Source organism: Vicugna pacos, chromosome 19, assembly GCF_048564905.1.
Source record: "Vicugna pacos chromosome 19, VicPac4, whole genome shotgun sequence".
NCBI classification, from domain to species: Eukaryota; Metazoa; Chordata; class Mammalia; order Artiodactyla; family Camelidae; genus Vicugna; species Vicugna pacos.
Genome location: NC_133005.1, coordinates 45393716 through 45413734, shown reverse-complemented (window position 1 = coordinate 45413734; position 20019 = coordinate 45393716). Strand labels below are relative to the sequence as shown.

Here is a 20019-nt window from a genome sequence, read left to right as displayed (position 1 = left end):
ATCCCCTCCCCCCACACTCCTGTGTCCCTCCAAACCTGGTACCTCTCAGGGGCAGTGAGCCAGGGGGAGCGAGGCTGCCCTCCAAGGGGCATCTCAGCAGCTCAGCTGACCCCACAGCCCCACTCACCCAGGCGGCTAAGCCCCAGGGGAGGCAGGACGGGCCTGGGTGGCGTGGCCACTTACTGGGTGCACTCGGCAGCCTTGCCCTTGCTCTGGTAGTCCAGGATGCACTGGATCAGGTGGTGGTTCTCGTCCAGCATCTGATGGAGAAGCAGATGTGAGCACGGGATCACCGCAGGTCTGCGGGCAGCCGGCTGGCGGCTCATTAGCCCTGTGGTGCCCGTCCTCGGCGCACAAGCACAGGGCTCTGTGTACAGACCTGCCCGCTCACCGCCTGCCTGCAGGGTCGACCCCCGACCCAGAGCCCCCAGCTCTCACTCTGCCGAGGAAAACTCAACCTGCAGGACCCCGTGTTCTAGGACCCTTGACCCCAGGGCCTCTGCCCGCTGAGGGGACCCGGCGTCTGGAGCAGGGATCCCAGGACCCTGAGTGCGTCTGGAGGGTGTGAGATTTGCCATCGCAGCCCCACAGCGGGCGTTCTCGGGGAGGCGGCGGGCACCCCCGCAGAGCATCACGGAGCCCCTCTTCAGGTCGGCCACGTGGGGGCAGCACCTGGGAAGGCCGGGGAGAGGGAGGAAGGCCAGGTGGGAGTGTAGGGGGCCACACACAGGAGGCAGGGCCTGAACACCCCTACCTGGACGTGAAGGGGAGAGGCCCATGCAACCAGCTGCCCCCTCTGGAGGGAGGCGCAGAACCACGTCCAGAAAAAGGCCTTTGCTCAGAAACTCTCCTGAAGGAAAAATCTGTGCCTTCACCTCCTGTTGTGTCTGGTCATCTTGGCCCCAGGAGGCTCCCCCCAGTGGCCTCAGCTCTGCAGGCCCCTGGCAGCGCGGGGGACGAGGGGCCACCTGCCACCACGGAGCTGGGGACCCCGCGCGCCATCCCCAGGGCTCTGCCCATCCCTCAGGGCAACACAGCCCAGGTCTGGCTCCTTGGGAGGGTCACCAAGCGCAGAGGGGCTCTCCCTGCCCCTCAGCCCCTGAGTCTTCAGGGTTGCCTTCTGCTGCTTTTTTTTTTTAAGTTACATCATCCTTCTCTGGGCTTCATCGTTTTCTCCCCACCGTGGAGAACGATGCCTCCACGCGGCAATTCCCGCCTTGGCCGAGCAGCTGGCCCGCGACGGGAACCACCAGGGGGCGCTGCGGGCCCGGAGCCGCCCGGGGAGTTCACCTGTGGACAGGCGCCTAAACCCACAAAGGGGCCATTCCCGCCGTCTGCACAGGAAGACTGCTTCCCAGATTAATAAGAAAGGAAAACGGCCGCAAAAGCCCGTCTCCGCTCCCCTCCAAGAGCCTCCCGGGAATGCCCCAGGGCTCAGCTTCCTCGGCTCAGTCCGGCGGGCTCTCTCCCCAGGACACACATCGTGTTATTTTAAGGACAGGGTGTTCATTTCAGTATCATTTGTAAAGCTCAGAAGAAGGGGGACACTTAAATGGTCAATGACGGGGTGCCTTAAGCCACGAGAGTAAAGCCATACGAAGATGTTAACCAGCCATTACGGACACTTTCACAGATTTTTTAAGCACAAGGAAGTGTTACACTGTTAGGATTTCTTGAAAGCAAGGTACAGAGTACGATTCAGTGAACTTAGGACCAGTTGAATGAAGGAGGCGCACTGGGTGTGTGCTGACCTCCAAACCCTCCCAGACCCGCCTGGTGAGTCAGGGGGAAGGGTAACTGCTCACGGGGACAGAGAGCAGCCCTGAGACGGCAGCGCAGGCAGCGGGCTCCTAGAAACCGCAGCAAACGCAAGCGCATACCTGAGCCAGCAAGCCCAGGGCGCTGGAGCCACCGTGGAGACCCCCCAGCTCAGAAAGGCGGAAACTCTGGGTCCCTCCCCACAGCTGCCTAGGAGGGGGGCGTGGGGACGGCGGGGGCGTCTCAGGGAACATGACCGGCCCGGGAGGCCAGTGCCAGGACACTGACGGCAGGAGGGCACCCCCAGTGAAGCCCCAGTGTCCTCTTACCCAGCGCCCTGGCCCTAACAAGGGTGACGGATGGCCCGCACCAGCGTTCCTGGGAAGCCTGTAAATGAGATGAACCAAAACCAGCCACGGAGGCCAACCGCTGGGCGAGGCGAAGACCACGCAAGAAGGAGACTTGAAATACAAGAGAAAAGAGAACCCTAACTACCGTTAATGTCCTCCAAGATGCAAGGGCTCACTGTGTCTGGTTAAAAAAAGGTGCTATTAAACACAGCAGACAACAAAGAGAGCTCTGGGGTACCTGGAACGTATCAACCAAGACAGAAAAAGGAGGAAAGAGGGGGTGGAGTACATAGCAGGAAACTCCTAGACCCAAAAGGCCAGGCAGAAAACAGAAAGGGCAGCCGAGGCCGGGAGGACGCTCCTGCCCCCCAACCCCGGCAGACCCGCCCCCACGTCCTCCACTTAACGCCTCCCTGAAGCACCCAGAGAACAGCGTCTGATGCACGTTTCCTGAGTTTTTCAGATGCTGAAACCACCACCAAATGGAAGAAATGACCGCGGGGGTCATGAGCACGCAGCCCCCGGACCTACTGGCCCCTCAGGACGGAGGATGTTAATCTGTGACACCGCCCGTTACCACACCATCAACCACTCGGAGAACCGCGCGCAGCCGGGACCCCCTCCCTCACCTGGCCCTTAAAATGCGTTGCTGAAACGCTCCGGGAAGTTCGGGTTTCTTGAGCCTGAGCCGCCTGCTCTCCTCGTCTGGCCCCTTAGCAAACGCGGCACCAGTGGAGCTGGCTTCACCGCGTGCAGGGGAGGGGGCCCGAGTTTGGTTCGGGAGCACAATGAAATTACAAGAGTCATCCAAGTGGCCAAAAATAATTGTTCCAGGACTTTAAGAAGACAGAAAAAATAAAGTCATCCAGAAATAACTGTTCAAAGGCCCAGCGTGACAGACACACAGGGGCCCAGAAAGGTCCTCGAAGTGAAAGGAGCAGAAGCCGCGTCACCGAGCATCCCACACAGCACAGAAGCCCTGGGCACCGGGGGAGCAGCGAGCCCACCCTGAGGGAGACTTCCTGGGAAGCCTGGGTCCTGAGGAGGCTCCGTCAGGAGGGCAGACTGAATCCCGGGTCGGGAGATTTTCCAAGGAGAGGTGACCGCCTGGTTAAAAAGGCCTTCTGAGGAGGAATAATCCGATCCCGAGGGACACATCCTGAAGAGAACGGCCTGAGCCTGAGGGAGACCTTCAGGGGAGGGTTGACGGGATCCTGAGGGAGGCAATCCTAGGAGACATGAGTTGATCCCGAGGGAGATTTCTGGAGGAGAAATGACCCCATCCTGAGAGAGAATGTCAGAGCAGGGATGACCCAGTCCTGCAGGAGACTGTGAGGAGAGCAGACTGAATTCCAGGGGAGACTTTCTGAGGCAGGTTGACGGGATCCTGAGGGAGACAACACGAGGAGTGACGACCTGCTCCTTCTGGAGGTCTCTGAGGTGGGAGGACCTCATCCTGAGGGAGACTTTCTCAGGAGTGTTGACAGGATCACGAGGAAGACAATCTGAGGAGAGATGGCCTCATCCTGAGGCAAAATGCTTAAGGAGGGACGACCAGTCCCTAGGGAGACTTTCTGAGGCGAGAGGACTGGATCCTGGGGGAGACTTAGAGATGACGCCCTCTGTCTGAGGGTGACTGCCGAAGGGGAGAGGACTGGATCCTGGGGGAGTACTCTGAGGAGAAGTGAGGCAATCCCTAAGGGGACCTCCCGAGGGACATTAATCTGATCCCCGGGGAGACTTCTCTCCAACTCTTTCATCAGCCAAAACACTAAGTGTCAGGGTAGGATGAACATACTTAACACAAAAAGGAAAATTCACCTTCCACCCAAAAAGAGCACAATAACTCACCTTTAAAACGTCAGTTTTAAAGACAAAGAAGATGGAAGAAGAGTTCCCCACCGGGAAACTGAACATACGTGATGTGGGAGTTCCATGTACCATGAAGCACATCACTGGGGCAAATGGGGACTCAGATTGAGCCCTGCACGTCAGATAACAGCACCGTATCCATTTCGGCTCCCACACTCCGATCACTATACTGCGGTTATGTCTTTGTAGGAAAGTGATGCTTCAGCATTTGGGAGTAAAGAGGTTTCAGGTCTGCAACTTCCAGCAAAAACAGTATTTATATACAGGGCAAGGTGGGGCAGGGTGAGAGGAGAGTAAATGAGGCAGTGTGTTAAGCTGGGGAATCCAGGTGAAGAGCATACAGGAACCCTTTTAAAGGTTCATGTCCCAGAGGGAGAGTGTAGCTCCGTGGTGGAGCGCGTGCTTAGCATGCACAAGGTCCTGGGTTCAATCCCCAGGACCTCCATTAAACAAACAAACAAGCCAACCTAATCACCTCCCCCAAGCAAATAAATAAATAATACCCCCAAAATGTTAAAAAGATTTTTTTAAAAAAGGCTCAAACTGAAAAAGGAAGAAAAAAAAGGTTCACATCCCATACACCTTCTCTCGGGAATCTACGACAGGATGTGGCCCAAGACAAGGGCGCAAACGGCAAAAAGGGAGGATCTCAGACCAACACAGAAGCCAAAAGAAGCTCCACCATGATGGAGGGAGACCCGTGGAGGCCCAAGAAGAGCAGCCCTGAGACAATGATCCTGACAGGACACCTGAGCTGAAGAGGCTCCAGGGAAGAACGTCCGGGATAAACTAGGGAGAAGTGATGAAAAGCAAAGTGAGATTGCCCACTCCAGGGAAAATGAAAGACTGGGCAAGAAGAGTGATCCTGCGATCCTGCACGGAGCACCATTTATACCACCACAACCAGCAGGAAGCCCTCCGGGGTAATGGGTGCACTGGCGGGTTGTAGGGGGGTGAAGTCCCCACTTTCCATCGTCATCATGTGAGATCAGCAAATGTCATGGACTGAGTATCTGTGTCCCCCCCAAACTCCTATACTGAAGACATAACTCCCCATGTGGCAACATCCAGAGGTGAGGCCTTTGGGGGTGACTGGGTTTAGATGAGGTCGAGTGTGGAGGCCCCACCATGAGATAAGCACCCTTATAAGAAGAAGATAACAGCCGAGCTTCAGAGCTTCCTCTCTCGTCTCTGTGAAGAGCCAGAAGGCAGCCATCCACAAGCCAGGGTGCAGGCCCTTACCAAACCTGCCACCCCCTTGAGCTTGGACTTCCAGCCCCAGAACCGTGAGAAACGAAGGTCGGTGGTTTCAGCCACCCCATCCGTGGTGTTCTGTTGTAACAGCCTGAGCAGATGAATGCAACAGACAATGCCTAAAACTAAAATCATTCCAGAAGTAGCTACTTGGATAAGCAATAAAAAGAGCGAGAGGGCGCTGCGCGGACGTGGAAACCCTGCAGCACTATTTGACTCCTTATGTGCACGTGATGAGCATAAACTCTAACCTAAAAACAAGGAATAAGTGACAAGAGGGAAACCCTGGCTGTCTCCAGGGCAGAGGTTACGAATATAGATTTTAATTTCTTTATGCATTTGTGTTTATGACAATGTCTAAGACAGGCATGTGTTTGTACTATCATTTAAAAGAAGCCTGAAAGGAGTCTGGGACTGCTGAGCTGGGCGGGTCTAGGGGCCCCTGGACTCTTCTCTCTATCTGGTATGTGTCTAAAAATGTGTATCTATAATACTAAGTTGAAAAATAAAGAAACCACTTACACCGATTAGAGAATTAACAATCTACTTCTTCACATATTTATTACTGTCTCCGGTTGACACCCAGCTCCCAAGCTTTGTCACAGGCGATCCTGTCTATTCCTGCACCAGAAGGCACGCCCCTTGTACTCTGTTCTGTTGGGAAGCCTGATTTCCTACAGGTTCAGGGGTGACGGGGCCACGATGTCACAGAGAAAGGAGTTTGAGACTCATGAAGTGTGAGGGCTGAAACCCAAATGCCAGGCATGGCTCACGGCCTCTGGAGGCGAGGATGTTGGGGGCAGTTAGTGGAGGAAGTGGTACTGCCATATGGAGCTCAGCATCGAGGGCCAGGCGGCGAGAAGTGGTGAGATCCCATCTCAGAAGGCCTGTCCCAGGCCTTGGCGAATTCGACAAGGAGGTAGCGAGATCCCACTCTTGCTCATGGTGGCACCAGCAGCAGGGAGAGACGGACGTGGACACATGTCTGCTTGGTGCCACAAGGTGGCAGCTTGGTGAATATGATCTTGGCAGCGGGGGACACCCAGGGATGCCGTCCAAGCCTTAGCGGGAGAGCGGACCAGGAGCGCATAGGTGGAGATGGAAGGACAGCCCAGGTGCAGGGCAGAGCACAGGCAGAGGCCTGGCAGAGCAGGCACATCCAAAACTGGAGAGAAGTTCCGGGAACTGGGTAAGAGGGTATGGCATGTCAGAGACATGGAGCTAAGGGGCAGTTAGGGGAAAGGGAGTCCTGAGCCAACCAGAGTGAGGGTGACCTTCTGAACTGCATTCTGGGCTGACTGCAGAGGCTGATATGAACAAAGTCACAACATACACAGGCATATCTATTACCCACTGCTGTGTAACAAACATCCCCACATGCAGTGATGAAAACTTCTTAGCTTGGGGCCATCTGAGCAGGTCTGCTGCAAGTCTCACATGGGCTCACCTCTGGGATCAGGTCAGGGCCTCCTCCACCTGGTCATCCTGGTGGTCGCAGGGCTCTAAGAGGGCAGCCCCAGAGCAGGTGCTTACCAAGCCTCGGCTGGGTTAGGCTGGCTGACATCTCAGCGGTCAGAGCGTCCTGAAGCCAAGCCCAGCACCCACGTTGGGGTGGGAACACGGGACACAGAGCCAGATGTTATTCCTTGGCTGCTGTTTCTCCCATGAGGCTTTACAAGGAACTGGACTTAGCTGCAAGGGAACCGGTGAATGACGGGGCTCAGAGGGCCTGAGCTCTGCCTCCTGTGGGCCCTGCCTGGCAGTAAGGCCTCGCAGGCAGAGAGGAAGGGCTGGGCACGGGGGACACGTAGGGTCCTGATGGTGTGGGTGAGGGAGTGAGGATGACAGAGAACTGGGGAGGGAAGGGAGTGGGGTCCCAGAGCCCACAAAGAGAGTGGTGGAAACCTGGGTGAGGATGTGTGAAGGGGAAATGGCCCCCCATGACAACCGGGATGTGGCCCTGGAAGAGGGGCCCTGAGGCTCACTGCCGAGGGGTCTCAGGTCATCCCACGATGGGCAGGAAGTCCCCTCACCATGTCCTTGTGGACGTCCCTGTAATTAACAAAGACTGCTGCTGTTCAAGTGGGAAGAGGTCCGCGGACGTGCCAGAGACCGGGTAGCCCCGCAGGAAAGGCGAGCCTCCCACCTCGCCTCCGAGGCCGCCACTCGCGCCAGCCTCGGTGCCTCCTGGAAGCATCCCCCGACCCCTGTGTCCGTACACCTGGAACATTCCCGTCCCGCTGGTCTCCCCTGGCCCTTGTCCTCCCTGATGTCCTGGAGTGTCCTGTATCTACCATAAAGACCCTCCCCACCGACTGTTTCCTAAGCTCCAGAGAATTCCACGATATGAACATACATATGGTGTCCAGTTGGTCTCTGGCTTCTGTGGCTACAATCAAGGCCGCAGTGTGTGTCCTCCACGTATGGGATGGACTCGACGCGAGGTAACCCCTAGGAGCCGCGAAAGGAGGAGCCCGGCGCTGACTGGCAGCTGTGCAGTGTCACCAGGTGGCTGAGCCAGCACTTGGCTTGTGTGCCCCCTCCTCCCCTGCCTCCTCTTGGGGCAAACATGGCTGACTGATCAGGGCTCCTTTCCCCAGGCACCGCGCAGCCACCACCCACCGGTGCCACAGACTCTGCTGAGGGAAGCCGACAGGACCCCTTGGAACGTTTGCCTGACTGGAGAACACATGACGTGGGCGTTAAGGCGTAAGGCCCAAACCTTACACGCACGGTGTCCCTGGGAGGGGCTGGCCCCTGCCCTGGGGGCCTACCTCTGTGACTGACACACGTGTTCAATTTCCAAGGACTCTAAGGACACAATAAGACGTGTTAACATCAGTGCATCAGCAGACACGCCCACCTTCCTTCTGTGGGAGTCACCTCCTGTCTCCAGCGCCCGGGCGCTCATCATCGCTGGTCATTGCTGCCCAGCCCACAAGGAGTCCGGGCAGAGGCCAAGCTCGGCTTCCTTCGCCTCTTCACATGGCCCCGGACTCACATGGGTTCCTGCAGTTTGGAATCACCTCCCTTTCAGAACGTGCTCATCCATCCTGGTCAAGTGTCCGATCCGATCAAAAGGCCGAGTCAGTTACAAGGCTGGGCGCCTTCCTGGGCGTTTAACCACAGGTGCAGCTGGTGAGGAGATGGTGGCATCGCCCTCTTTGAACCGAGGAAGCTGAGGCATGGTGAGTCTGGGCTGGGTAACGCTATCAGCTGAATGAGACTCTGAGCCCAGGAAGCGCCGCCCCCCAGCTCCACGGGATTCCACACCCACCCTTGACTCAAGGGGCCACTGCCCCCCCCAGCCCCGCACTGGAAGGAAACGTGAGCGGTGCCCATCTGCTCGGGAGCCAGGCCAGCCAAGTGGAACGGGACATGGCATCCAGACCTCCTCCCTGGAGCCCCTGCACAGGCAGGTGAGCTGTCGTGGTGCGTGCTGATCGGGAGACCACACTGGCCCGACTCTGCCCAGGTCCTGTGCAGCCTGTGGTCATCAGCGCCAGGCCCCCCTCACTCCTGCACTGAGGGGGTGGGTGCGCAGCCCCTATTCACAGCCCGGGGACCGCAGGGAAGCTGCCCTCTGACTCCCAGCACGGAGGCTGGTGCCCAGGCCCTGACCCACAGGCCAGGGCAGCATGTTAGGGGCAGAGAGCGGGGGGCCACGAGGAGAGCACCAGTGGGGACACCTGCAAGTGAGTGTCACCTGGCTGCTGTCCCCTCCCTCCTCCAGACTCCACACACAGCTGCTAAGGGGAGTCAGCCAGCCCCTGGAGGAGGCAGGCGACTGCTCTGGCTGGGGAGGCTGCACTTTACCCAGATGCTTCCATCTGCCACCAGAGGGCCCCCGGACAATGCCTGCTCTGCAGGAGTGCACTCAGGAGGGCTACGGTCAGGTCTGACTCCAGGTCTGACTTGGGGGGCTGTCCCCTCCTGGAGAATGCACTTCCCCACTTGCAGGGGCTGCGCTCACAGCCTCTACAGCTCTGGTCGAGGTGCGCTCAGGGCGGCACTCCCAGCACAAGGAGGCCCACCAAGAGCAGCAGACAGCCCCTGGCTGGGTCCCCCTGCTGCTCCCGGGGTCCCATCCCCACCCTCCCCAGGGCTGGCCCCAAGGACCGGAGTGAGGGGACACACCCTCCCATCCCTGGGGATCCTCCCAGGCCTCTGCTCACTGGGAAAAAAGCGCTTCCGGTGACAACTGCCGGAAACTAGTCAATCAGCCAAGTTAATGGGAGGCTGAGTCCCCACACCATTCCCAGTCATGAGACGGCTCTAATTTTAAAATGGCCAACTCACCCCCCTTACAAATTAGCCCATGTTCTTTAAGACAATAGACTCCAGGTCTGAGAATGCACAGGGGATCCATCCTCCGACCCAGCGGCCATCCGTCACCCCTGTGCCCCCCGCCCCTGCCCCTGGCACAGAGGACGCGGGGGCAGAGCATGTGCCCTGCTGGTCTCGCTCTCCTATACCAGACCTGAGCCAGCGAACACGCCGGGCGCCCACCGGTCTGTCAGCTCCCATGGAGCCCGCCCCCGTACGCGGTGAATTTAGACGGACAAGACACCACTCCCACCCTCTGGCCAAGGAGACAAACCAAGGAATCTGATACAAACAATAACAATAAAACTTACACCTATCAAGCACCTACTATGCGCCAAGCAGCAAAGAGGCACCGGGGGCCCTCCAGTGTGCCCAGCCCTGCTACGTGGCCCACCAGTCACGCTGCGAGCACAGCCCCACACCGGAGGAGAGCAGTGCAGGGCAAGTCCCCGCCTGCTACGGGGCCACCGGCGGTTGCTGGGACACTGCCCATCTCCATCCTACGTGCTCCAGCAAAGTCACGGCCCCGGGGGTTCTCACCAGAGCACAGTTTCACCTGCGTGTCACCACACGAACACTGTGCTTGGCCACAAGCTGAAGCACCTTAGCGCTCAGCCCTGGCTCCGCAGGCCCTGCCGGTCTTGCTGCCTGTACCTGCTCCCTGCAGACCACAGAGGGGACCCCTCAGGACTCCCCTGAACTTCCAGACCCTTCCTGCCCCTGCTCCTTGGTTCTCTTTGTCTGGAACACCCCAAGCCCCACATGTCCTCTCTTACAGGTTAAATTGTGTCCCTCAAAATGACACATTCAGGTCCTGACTCCCAGTATCTGTGATGGTGGCCTAATATGGAAATCGGGTCTCTGCAAATTTAATCAAGCGGAACCGAGGCCACACTTGACAAGGGTGGGCCCTGTAACTGGTGTCCCTGTGAGAAGAGGGACACTGGACAGAGACACACACAGGGAGACAGCCACGTGGAGATGGAGGCAGAGAAGGGGTGATGTGTCTACAAGCCAAGGAGCTCCAAGGACTGTAGCAACCACCAGAAGCCCAGAGAAGAGCGCGGTACAAGTCGTCCCTCAGAACCCCAGAACGGAACCACCCTGCCAGCACCTGCGCTTTGGACTTCTGGCCCCCAGACCTTTAAGACAGTACCTTTCTGCTGTTTGAAACCACCCCGTTTGTGGTTCTCTGTTATGGCAGAACTCATCTACCTATCCGAGGCACCCCTGCTGACAGAACCAGTGTCACAGACGCTCCAGCGTGTCCTGGGCACTACCTGTGCCAGACATTGTGCCGGCTGGGGACGCACAAGTACAGGTCAGCAACATGAAAATTTGGGAGCCCAAGCAATGTGTCAAAGTGCTGTACGCACCACACGACTGCCAAGGGGGCATGAGGAGGGGACATTTGAGTGGGGCCTTGAAGGTTCAGTAGGAGTTTGCCCGGCACACTCTTATCCAGATATACTCTAAGGACAAGAGTCTACTTCCTGCTCTTTCACTACCAAGCAGGCTTCCGAGGAACTCCTCACTTTTCTCAACACTCTGAGTATGAGCATGTGGTGTGGACACAGCTCCCGTGAGTGTAGAACACATACCTCTCACATCCCCTCAGCCTGCCAGTAAAGAGTCCTGGGTACACACGTTCAGTGTCAAAACACCAAGGTGAGTACACAGAATGCCAACCCTATCGGGTCAAACCAGATGACAGCCTGGGCGGAAGGCCCATTTCAACAGCCATCAGGCAGATTTTCGGCTCCGGGGTGCAGTCTTTCTGATCTGATGTTTGGAAGCAGCGCTCTACTGCAGTTTTGCCTGGAGAATCTGGGAGCTTTAATGGGGGTGGGTGCAAAGTGCAAATAACTGGAAGGATGTTGACGCCAAGGTGACCTCAGGAACGCGACTGTGTTCTTCATAGCTAAGCTGCAGAGAGCCAGGACTCACGGAGGACCTTAGTGCTGCTAACATGTGCGGCTGAGCCACACACCAGACCCTCTGCCTCACCAAGAGGCCCAAACCGAGCGTCACTGTGAGGGTAGGCCCTCCAGCCACTGTCTGGGTTTGACTCCTGGCTCCATCACTTACCAGCAGGCGCTCAGCCTCCCTATACCTCAGTGTCCTTATCTATAAAGTGGGGATGATGGTTAGTAACTAACCTGAGGAATTAAATGAATTGAGATCTGCAAAGCCTTAGAACAGTGCCTGGTCTGCAGTGAGCACCACGTACGTGTTGACTAAACAAATAAAAATGCCCCACTTTCAAACCTGTATCTCTGCTGCTTCTCAAACCATCTTTTTCCTATTTTGAGTTTACTGAGGCTCCTCGTTTGTAAAACCAGTCACAGCAAAATAGTCTCAAAACAGGCAAGAGGCTGAAGACAAGTCCACCAGGTCCTGGCAAGTCATCATGAATCCCTGGGGGAAATAAGAGGCTCCTGGAAACCAAATACTACTGCCCACGATCCCACGAATTCTAGATTAGAAAGAAAGTCATGTAGCTACCAAAGACACTGAGACAATCGAAGCAAGAATGACTAACATCCACTTTCTTCTGAGCCTGTCTTATAAAGAGAAATAGTAGAGAATTTAAAACCTCAATTTCAAAATTCAAGGCTTCTGATAAAGATGTCCCCAAACCCACCTGAAGGTTATCTCTAGAAAACCACAAAGCCAAACTTGCAGAAGGCGGGCAAGGCTGTAAAGCGAATCTGTAAAGTCTGTTAGGTGAGGAGGCTGGTCAGGTGTCACGCTCACCAGCAGGTCGCCCCGAAGTGTGGCACGCTCCTTAGAGAGCTGCGGAGCTGCTGGAACGGCGTACCATACTCTGGATGCGCCCCTTTGTGCCTCGGAGTGCCAGCACCAGAGTAAGGCGACAGGCGTGGCCGGCTGCTGGCCCCTTCGCCCCGTGCCCCCTCCACCAGTCAAGCTTCGCGCAGGGACCGGGGCCGCCCACCGCGCTGCGCCACCTCTTACGCCAGCCAGGTCGGTCCCCTTTGCGCGCGGGGCGGCCTGCGGACACCACCTTGCGGGCGCCGAGTCCCGCCGCCCTGCGCCCCTGCCCACGGCTCCTGGTCCCAAAGGCGACGAGTCACCACTGTGCCCGGCGCGGCCCAGGATTGTTCCCGACTTGGCTTCGCGGACACCACCTCTCCGACACCACCCCGCGGGTAGCATCCCTCGGACACCACCCCGCGTGCTCCCCGTTCCGCCACCCTGCGCCCCTGTCCCCGAAGGCGGCGGGTCCCCACTGCGCCTGGCGCGGCCCAGCGTTGTTCCCGGCTCGGCTCCGCGGACACCACCCCGCTGAGAGCCCTGCGCCCCAGCCCGCAGCCCCGCGCGCCCCCACTCCAGTTGGCGCAGGCTGGCCGCGGAGCGCGCGAGGGGCCCCGGCGGGGTCGCGGCGGTCGGCTGCGCCCCGGCTTTGTTCGCGCCCCGCGCCCACCGGCTGCCCGCGCTCCGACCCCGCGCCTGCACGCACCCCGCGTCACCCTGGCCCGAGGCCCCCAGCCCACCTTCTGGATGGTTTGCTGTGTGACCTCCCCTTTGCCTCTCGGCCGGGCGGACGCGAAGGCCACCGACATAGTCGCGGGCACGAGATCAGCCCGAGATCATCAGGGTTTATTCTCCGGCTGCGCTCCGCGGCCCGAGGCGCTCATTCTCCGCAGTCGCCAGGGGGCGGGGGGCGCGGGGGGCGCCGCGCCGTGGGCTCGCCCGCCCCTCCGCCGCCGCGCCGCTCCCGTGCCCGCCGCGCCGCCGCCCCACGCGCCGCCCCACTCTGAGGACGGGCCCCACAAGGCGTCCCCGAGCGGCCGTGCCGCGCCCCGCGCCCGGCCCGCCGCCACCGCGCCGCCCCCCGCGCCCCCCGCCGGTGGTTCGGTCCGGCCCCGCCCCGGCCGGCGCGCACGTCCGCCAGACGCCGCCGACGCCGCCTGACGCCTCCCGACACCGCCTTACGCCAGCAGCGCAGTCGGCGGCGCCGGGGGTGGGCGGGCGCGAGGCGCGGGCGCGGGCGCGGGCGCAGCGACGTCGTGAATCGCGGGTTGCGCCGGCCGTGAGTGTGCGCTTTTCCCGGGCCCGGCTGTGTCGCTCCGCCGGCATGAGTTACGACCGCGCCATCACCGTCTTCTCGCCCGACGGCCACCTCTTCCAAGTGGAGTACGCGCAGGAGGCCGTGAAGAAGGGCTCGACTGCGGTGAGCGGCTGGCCGGGGGCTGGGGTCCGGGCGGCGCTGCTGGGGCGCGGGAGGCCAAGGGAGGCCCGTCCTCGGGGAGCGGAGAGCCCGGGCGTGGAGAGGCCCGCGCAGCCGGGGGAAGGGCAGGGGGCCCGGGCGGCTGGGTGCGGCCCAGGCGCCTCGTGCCCACCGGCCTCCCCAGTTCGGGGCCCGGGGTTAGTACAGTGGCGTTGGGCGCACACGGAAGCCGGGACGAGCGCGCTGCTGCGGGAGAGGGGCGCCTCGAGCCGTGGGCGTGGGGACGCGAGGGCAGGCCGGGCGGAACTGTCGCTGGGTGGCCGGACTTCCGCTTGCCGGCGAGCCAGGGTGTGTGTTTGTTGGCTGCTCGGCAGGCGCGCTGCTGACCCCCGGACTCGGTGCCAGTCGCCGGCCTCCTGCTCCTTCTCGGAGTCCCGAGCCCGTGCACGCGCCTGGTGGCGACGGCCATGTTGCTGGGTCGCGACTGCCGCGGGCCCGGGAGAGCGGGGGCCGGGGCCGGGCCGCTGGGTGCGCCGCAGGCGGCGGAGGCGCGGGATTCGGAGCGACCGGGCTGGCCCCTTCCCCACTCCGAAACGTTCTTTACGGGAGCGAGTGACTTAGGCGACCCGCGTCTGGACAGCGCCTAGTTCGGGCACTTGCCCCACTGGGAAGGCAGTTGTCCTCGACGTCCAGGTCGGCTTGGAGAACAAAGGGCGCCGGCTGCCTGGCGCTGCTGACAGGGCCCCCCTGGGCTGACTGCGCTGGGTGCTCCCCCGCCGCGGCGGCGCGCCCGACCCACTGGCCTTACTGAGACCGCCGTCTGAAATTTAAATACATGATGTCTTCAAGACACTTGTCAGCTTGCTTATTGCAAACAGTGTGATAGTGTTCTTTAACCTGGCACTTCAGAGGTTTGAGTGGACAGAGAGAAAACACGATTCTGTGAATTTTGAAGTCTTCTAATTTCTTGCATGCTTTGAAATTAAGGCCTCAAATCCATCTTGTGACCTACCTCAGCTTAGAGACTGCTGGAGGAGTCAGCTGCCACCCCCTGCTCCCCCATACTCTCTTGGGCCAACTACAATTGCTGCTTTTGCTTAACGCAGCTAGTGTCTCCGGCCTGGCCTTCTTTCCCTTGGGAACTTTGAAGACGAGAGTTAGTTCAGAGTTCCTTGAAATCTGAAATGCTGCCAGCCAGTGCTTCTCTGCACCCCAGGGGGCGTCTGGCAGCACGTGGAGACTTCTAGAGGTGGAGCCAGAATGCCGCCAGTCCTCCCGCGGTGCTCATTGCTCTGGGACAGCCCTCAGATCAAAGAGCTGGCCAGCCCCGATGCCCCTGTGCTGAGGCTGAGAAGCCCTGCCCTAAACTAAGGGGATGCTGCTGTGCTCCGTGGTGGCCTCATTTGTGTCTGCTGCTGCCTCGCTTGGGGGGTTAAGTGGCAGTCGGTGACTTTTCCCATGTTTTAGTGCGTCCTTCTCTGCAGGATCAGCCATAAGCAGAGAGCTCTTGGCCTCCCAGTAACAGTAATACCTTGTCCACCTGATGCCGCGTCGGGCCCTCCCCCACAGCTGTACACACTGGTTTCAAAACCGCAGGAGAGAGTGGGGTGGGTTTTGGTATAATTTCACGGCCACAGCAACACTGCTTTAAGAATATCCAATTTCAGTGTTAGGGACTCCGGTGTAAAGGCCCTTCCTTGGACTCTGGTTCACTGGGTCAAAGGGATACATAGGCACACTGACTCTGCAGTAGTTAGTTCTTTTAATTGACTCCTGGTTGATTAGCAGTGTTGTGTTTCCAGGGTATAGCACAGTGATTCAGTTATACACGTCTGTGTATTTCTTTCTCATCACAGGTTGTTATAAGCAGCAGTTACTTCTCAGTTGTGTTGTAACTGAACCTGCGTATCGGTGTTGTAGGTTAAGGCACAGGACTAGGCAGTTGGATCACGATCCCTAGGGTGTTCCCAGGACCATGCTGACATCTGCTACACCCACTCCTCGTGCTCTGTGCCGGGTGGCAGAACCCCATGTCACTTCCTGAAGTGCCGTGTTGGTATTCATTGAAGGTTGGTGTTCGAGGAAAAGACATTGTTGTTCTTGGTGTGGAGAAGAAGTCAGTGGCCAAACTTCAGGATGAGAGAACCGTGCGGAAGATCTGTGCTCTGGATGACAATGTCTGCATGGCGTTCGCGGGTGAGTCTGCAGCCAGCACTCAGGTGCTCTGGAGGCTAACCTGGTGGAAAGGCTGTTGGGGGACATGTAAACTGAGTGAACTGAAATCACTTAAAAGAAATGAATTTGCCTTTAAAAGAAAAGGGTTGGCCACAGATTCTTGGGGGGGGGTCCCTCCTCCCCAGGTGGCTGCAGCACAGGGGCTAAGTCAACAAACACCCCCAGGACGGAGTCTGTGCCGTCGCCTCGTGGCGGTCAGTCGGGAGGAAGGGTGGGCTTCCATGGCCGACTGTGCCGGGAGGCAGAGCGTGACAGCAGTGTGTTTGCACACCACGTGGCTTCACTCGGTTCACGCCTCAGCAGGGAGACCCTGGTTCATCTGAACTAGAGGTTGACTTACCTTGTGGGAGGATGAGTGTGTTTACAGTCTGACCCACATGGCGCCTGGTACACCCGACTTTCTCAGAGAGGCTTGTGGAGGCTGGTGGTTCCACTGCAGGTCACTGAGAATGACCCCAGTGCCGGGTCTTGGAGGACCGGCTTTAGCATCTTTGCTGGCTTCCATGGCTGACCGGCTGGTGGGGCTCAGGCGGGGTTCTCTGTGGTTATTGCAGGCCTCACCGCTGACGCAAGAATAGTCATCAACAGGGCCCGGGTGGAATGCCAGAGCCACCGGCTGACAGTGGAGGACCCAGTCACCGTGGAGTACATCACCCGCTATATCGCCAGTCTGAAGCAGGTGGGTGCCCGCCTGCCGGGGCTCGGCCCCGTTGGGGAGCCCCCTGCCGCGGTACCTCACCTGGGCATTCGCGCCTGTCGCTACAGAGAAACCAGAAAAGTGCACTGGCTCCACACACGCAGTCCTGGTCTTGAGTTCTGCCATCTCTTACCCTTTGCAGTGGCATCTGTAGTGGCACAGGGCAGTCCAAGTTCAGATTTCTAGAGGGAAATGATACGATGATATGACCAGTCACCGAGCAGCTGGGAGGGGACAGAAAAACCCCGCTCTGGCGAAATCCTAGTCATCGTGAGCCAGCGTGTGGCCAGAATGTACCTGCTGTCAGGATTCCTCCCGGTGGCCCTGCTGAGCGCGGCGGCGCGGCTCTGGCCCAAGAGTGGAAGCACCGCCGCACGGCGGGGACGCTGGGAGCCCCTGGCTGGCCTCCTTTATGACCTGAATCACAGATGACCAGAATGTGGGCTTAATCTCGTCCCTTTGCTAAAGCACATTGTTTGGAACGTTGTGTGTTTTGTTCACGGTGGGTTCTGGGGGGCCTTTGTGCCGAGACAGCGGTGTCACGGTGTCTTTTTCCCCTAGCGCTACACACAGAGCAACGGGCGCAGGCCGTTTGGCATCTCCGCCCTCATTGTGGGTTTCGACTTTGACGGCACCCCCAGACTCTATCAGACTGACCCCTCAGGCACGTACCATGCCTGGAAGGTGAGTCCCTGACGAAACGGAGGGGCTTTGTGCTGCCGGGGGCTGGCCTGGTCCTATGATAGCATGTGCACCCGTAAGCTGTGTATCCATGACCCGGGCCTTACGGGAGCTGGGGAGTCATTAGGCGTCACTGTTTGGGGAAAAGGACAGTGAGCTGTAAGGATACGCAGCATAGTCAAGTCGCCCGTGTCTCTCTCAGTAGACACTCCCCTTCTTAGTAGGAATCGGCACTAACTCCAGAAGCCCTTTCCACAAGGAAGCCATGGGGCAGGGGTGCCAGCCGCACGGAGGTGACCGCTGCCCTGCGCTGTGTAACTAACACACACCTCTGCCTCAGGCCAATGCCATAGGCCGCGGGGCCAAGTCAGTGCGAGAGTTTCTAGAGAAGAATTACACCGACGAAGCGATTGAAACTGATGATCTGACCATCAAGCTGGTTATCAAGGCCCTCCTGGAAGTAAGTTTGAAATCTGGGAACGATACTGAGGACACCCATGGCGTTGTGGCCATACTTGGGCTGGGTGGAACCCACAGAATGGGGCACCTGATGTGGGCAGCCAGGAGGCGGCAAGGGCACCAGCGATGCCACCAGTCCCAGCTCCTGTGCTCCGTGGCCCCTTTACATGGCTGGGGCGGTCACGGCACCGAGAGGCTAGGTTGCTTCCCCGGGAGCAGAGCTCCCAGCCATCACTCAGCCTCCGGGCTCAAGCTGCTGCTGAGGCCCAGGAATCAGAAGAACTGGGGGTAATGGATGTGAGCCGGGAGGTCTGGGACTCTGTCGAGACACTGGAGGTGCTGGCAAGTGAAGCCAAAGAGGCATAGGGGAGTGGTGGGAAGGCTGGGCTGGGGTCCAGACGCTGGGGCTCAGCAGTGGGAGAGGCTGCGTGGAGAGGTGAGGGCCGTGAGCACGTCTGCTGTGCAGGAGGGACCGGGGACCCACCCAAGTCCAACTGCCCGGAGACGGGGGGGTGCAGGTATCCCAGAGGACTTTGCACCTCAACACGCAGTTGGGACACGAGCTTTGGGTGCTGAGACCTCAGTGTCCCACCCCTCCCCTCGCGTAGCAGTGCTGGATTCGGGTTCACGTGACACCGTTTGAGGGGCTTGTCGGCAGGCTTCCGTCTTGAGGTAGGAGAGGTATCTGAAGCTGTTCTCTCTCCAAGGTGGTACAGTCGGGTGGCAAAAACATTGAACTTGCTGTCATGAGGCGAGACCAGCCCCTCAAGGTAATCACCAAGTGGGTTTGCCGTCTTCCCCCGTGGGCACCCCCAGTGCACTTTTAGGACCATTCTGCTGGGGCTTTAGTGTCGGAAGAAGTCCATTCCAAGGAGCCCCACGCGCTGAGTTAGAGGAAAAGCATTCCGGTATTGCTCCCTGGACGGCACTGAGCAGCACAGCTGAGCATGCTTGCTCCTGCTTGCTCCTGCTTTTCCGTTGTCACCCACATGGCTGCTCCGGTTTGGTACCCTACCAGGCGCACGCAGCCTGGGGTCCTGAAGCAGCAGCTGTGAGGGGCAGTCTGGGGCACCTTGTGTGGCTTGCGGGAGGCTTAACCCTACAGTGTTTCTTTGATAGATTTTAAATCCTGAAGAAATTGAGAAGTATGTGGCTGAGATTGAGAAAGAAAAGGAGGAAAACGAAAAGAAGAAACAGAAGAAAGCGTCATGATGAGTGAAATCTTGCTTGTGGCGATTTTTAAATTCAAATCATGGATGATTCTCAGAATGATTCGTAGGCGTTTCCATTCCATTATCTGTATTGTCCCCATGTCCTACAATAAACCTCCATCTTTTTTAATCTTTCAGAGTATGTATCGTTTGGGTGTACTGATAGCTCTTCAGGAAACGTGCTCACTGAGTCTCTCGAGTGTTCCTTGTGGCTTCTCAGTGCCAGACTGACACAAGGTGGTGGCTGAAATGGGCTCCTCCCGCGGGGTTTGTGGGGGCTTTACTGGGTCCACGCTGCTGGAGACAGGAGCCGCGGGTGCAGAACTCCGGGTTTCTCTCCTTCAGGGGCCCTAGACACAGAATGACTGCCTGCCTCCTGAGGCCTTCATAGTCCTTTAAGAATGTAATGTCAGGGACACAAAACACCAGCACAGAAAGCAGCACTCAGCTGAACTTACCACCTTGTGTTGCTGAGCAGGAGCTGTGAAGCTAGTCTTGAATTTCTGGTTTCAGTAGATCAAGCCAACATTCCTTTTACCTCCTACCTTAAGACTTCTGGTGCTGGCTCTTTCCTGCCCTCTCACCTTTTAGCCAGAAAGACGGCCCTTGTTTTAGCTTCCAGTCCAGCAGCAGGGTGATGGTTCTAAGTTTTACCTTCATAGAAAAATCCTAACCACCTCCTTTGGCTGCACAGCTCTGCTGCTTCTCATGAGGCCCTGCCCCCAGTGCTGGTGCCCTGGGAGAACACAGAGGGCTCCTTGGGTCCTTGGGCTGGTCTCCTGGGACTCCAGGGCGGGACTCCCAGGGGCGCTGCTCTCAGCCACCTACGGCTTCTCTTGCTCTGCATCCTCATTTAATGGCATACGTACCTCTGGCTTCCACAGTGGAGTAGAGGCCCAGATACATTTTAAATTCAGCCTAAAATGTGCAGTTGTCAAAATGTCAGTTTAAATTTTTAATAGCAAGGTTAATCATAGGTGGTAA

General features: G+C 58.4%; 2 protein-coding genes and 2 long non-coding RNA genes across 9 annotated transcripts in view; 1 reads left to right on the top strand and 3 right to left on the bottom strand.

Moving 5' to 3' along the window:
• SS18L1 (SS18L1 subunit of BAF chromatin remodeling complex) overlaps positions 1–13403 on the bottom strand; it is a 28484-nt gene extending 15081 nt beyond the window's left edge. For all 5 annotated transcript variants that reach the window (XM_072944521.1, XM_072944522.1, XM_072944523.1 and 2 more), the window contains exons 1-2: positions 13076–13403; positions 184–260 (exon numbers count right to left, since the gene is read on the bottom strand). In XM_072944521.1, coding sequence (XP_072800622.1) covers positions 184–260; positions 13076–13144 — 146 coding nt within the window. In that variant the 5' untranslated portion in view covers positions 13145–13403. The remainder of the gene's footprint in view (positions 1–183; positions 261–13075) is intronic.
• On the bottom strand, positions 5770–13066 carry LOC140687489 (uncharacterized). Of its 2 annotated transcripts, none has more exons than XR_012061887.1 (2): positions 6682–13066; positions 5770–6419 (listed from the first exon to the last, which is right to left on the bottom strand). It is a non-coding gene; the product is annotated as an uncharacterized lncRNA (long non-coding RNA). The 2 variants fall into 2 exon arrangements; XR_012061888.1 differs by having other exon boundaries at positions 5770–6399.
• A 110-nt stretch (positions 13404–13513) lies between the features above and the next one.
• On the top strand, positions 13514–19165 carry PSMA7 (proteasome 20S subunit alpha 7). The gene is made up of 7 exons (XM_031687653.2): positions 13514–13755; positions 15822–15948; positions 16542–16666; positions 17246–17368; positions 17706–17825; positions 18532–18594; positions 18944–19165. Exons 1-7 carry the CDS (start codon positions 13660–13662, stop codon positions 19034–19036), a joined length of 747 nt encoding a protein of 248 aa, XP_031543513.1. The 5' UTR covers positions 13514–13659; the 3' UTR covers positions 19037–19165.
• Positions 15498–16862, bottom strand: LOC140687491 (uncharacterized). Its single transcript, XR_012061889.1, has 2 exons — positions 16328–16862; positions 15498–16000 (listed from the first exon to the last, which is right to left on the bottom strand). It is a non-coding gene; the product is annotated as an uncharacterized lncRNA (long non-coding RNA).
• Positions 19166–20019: the final 854 nt, after the last annotated feature.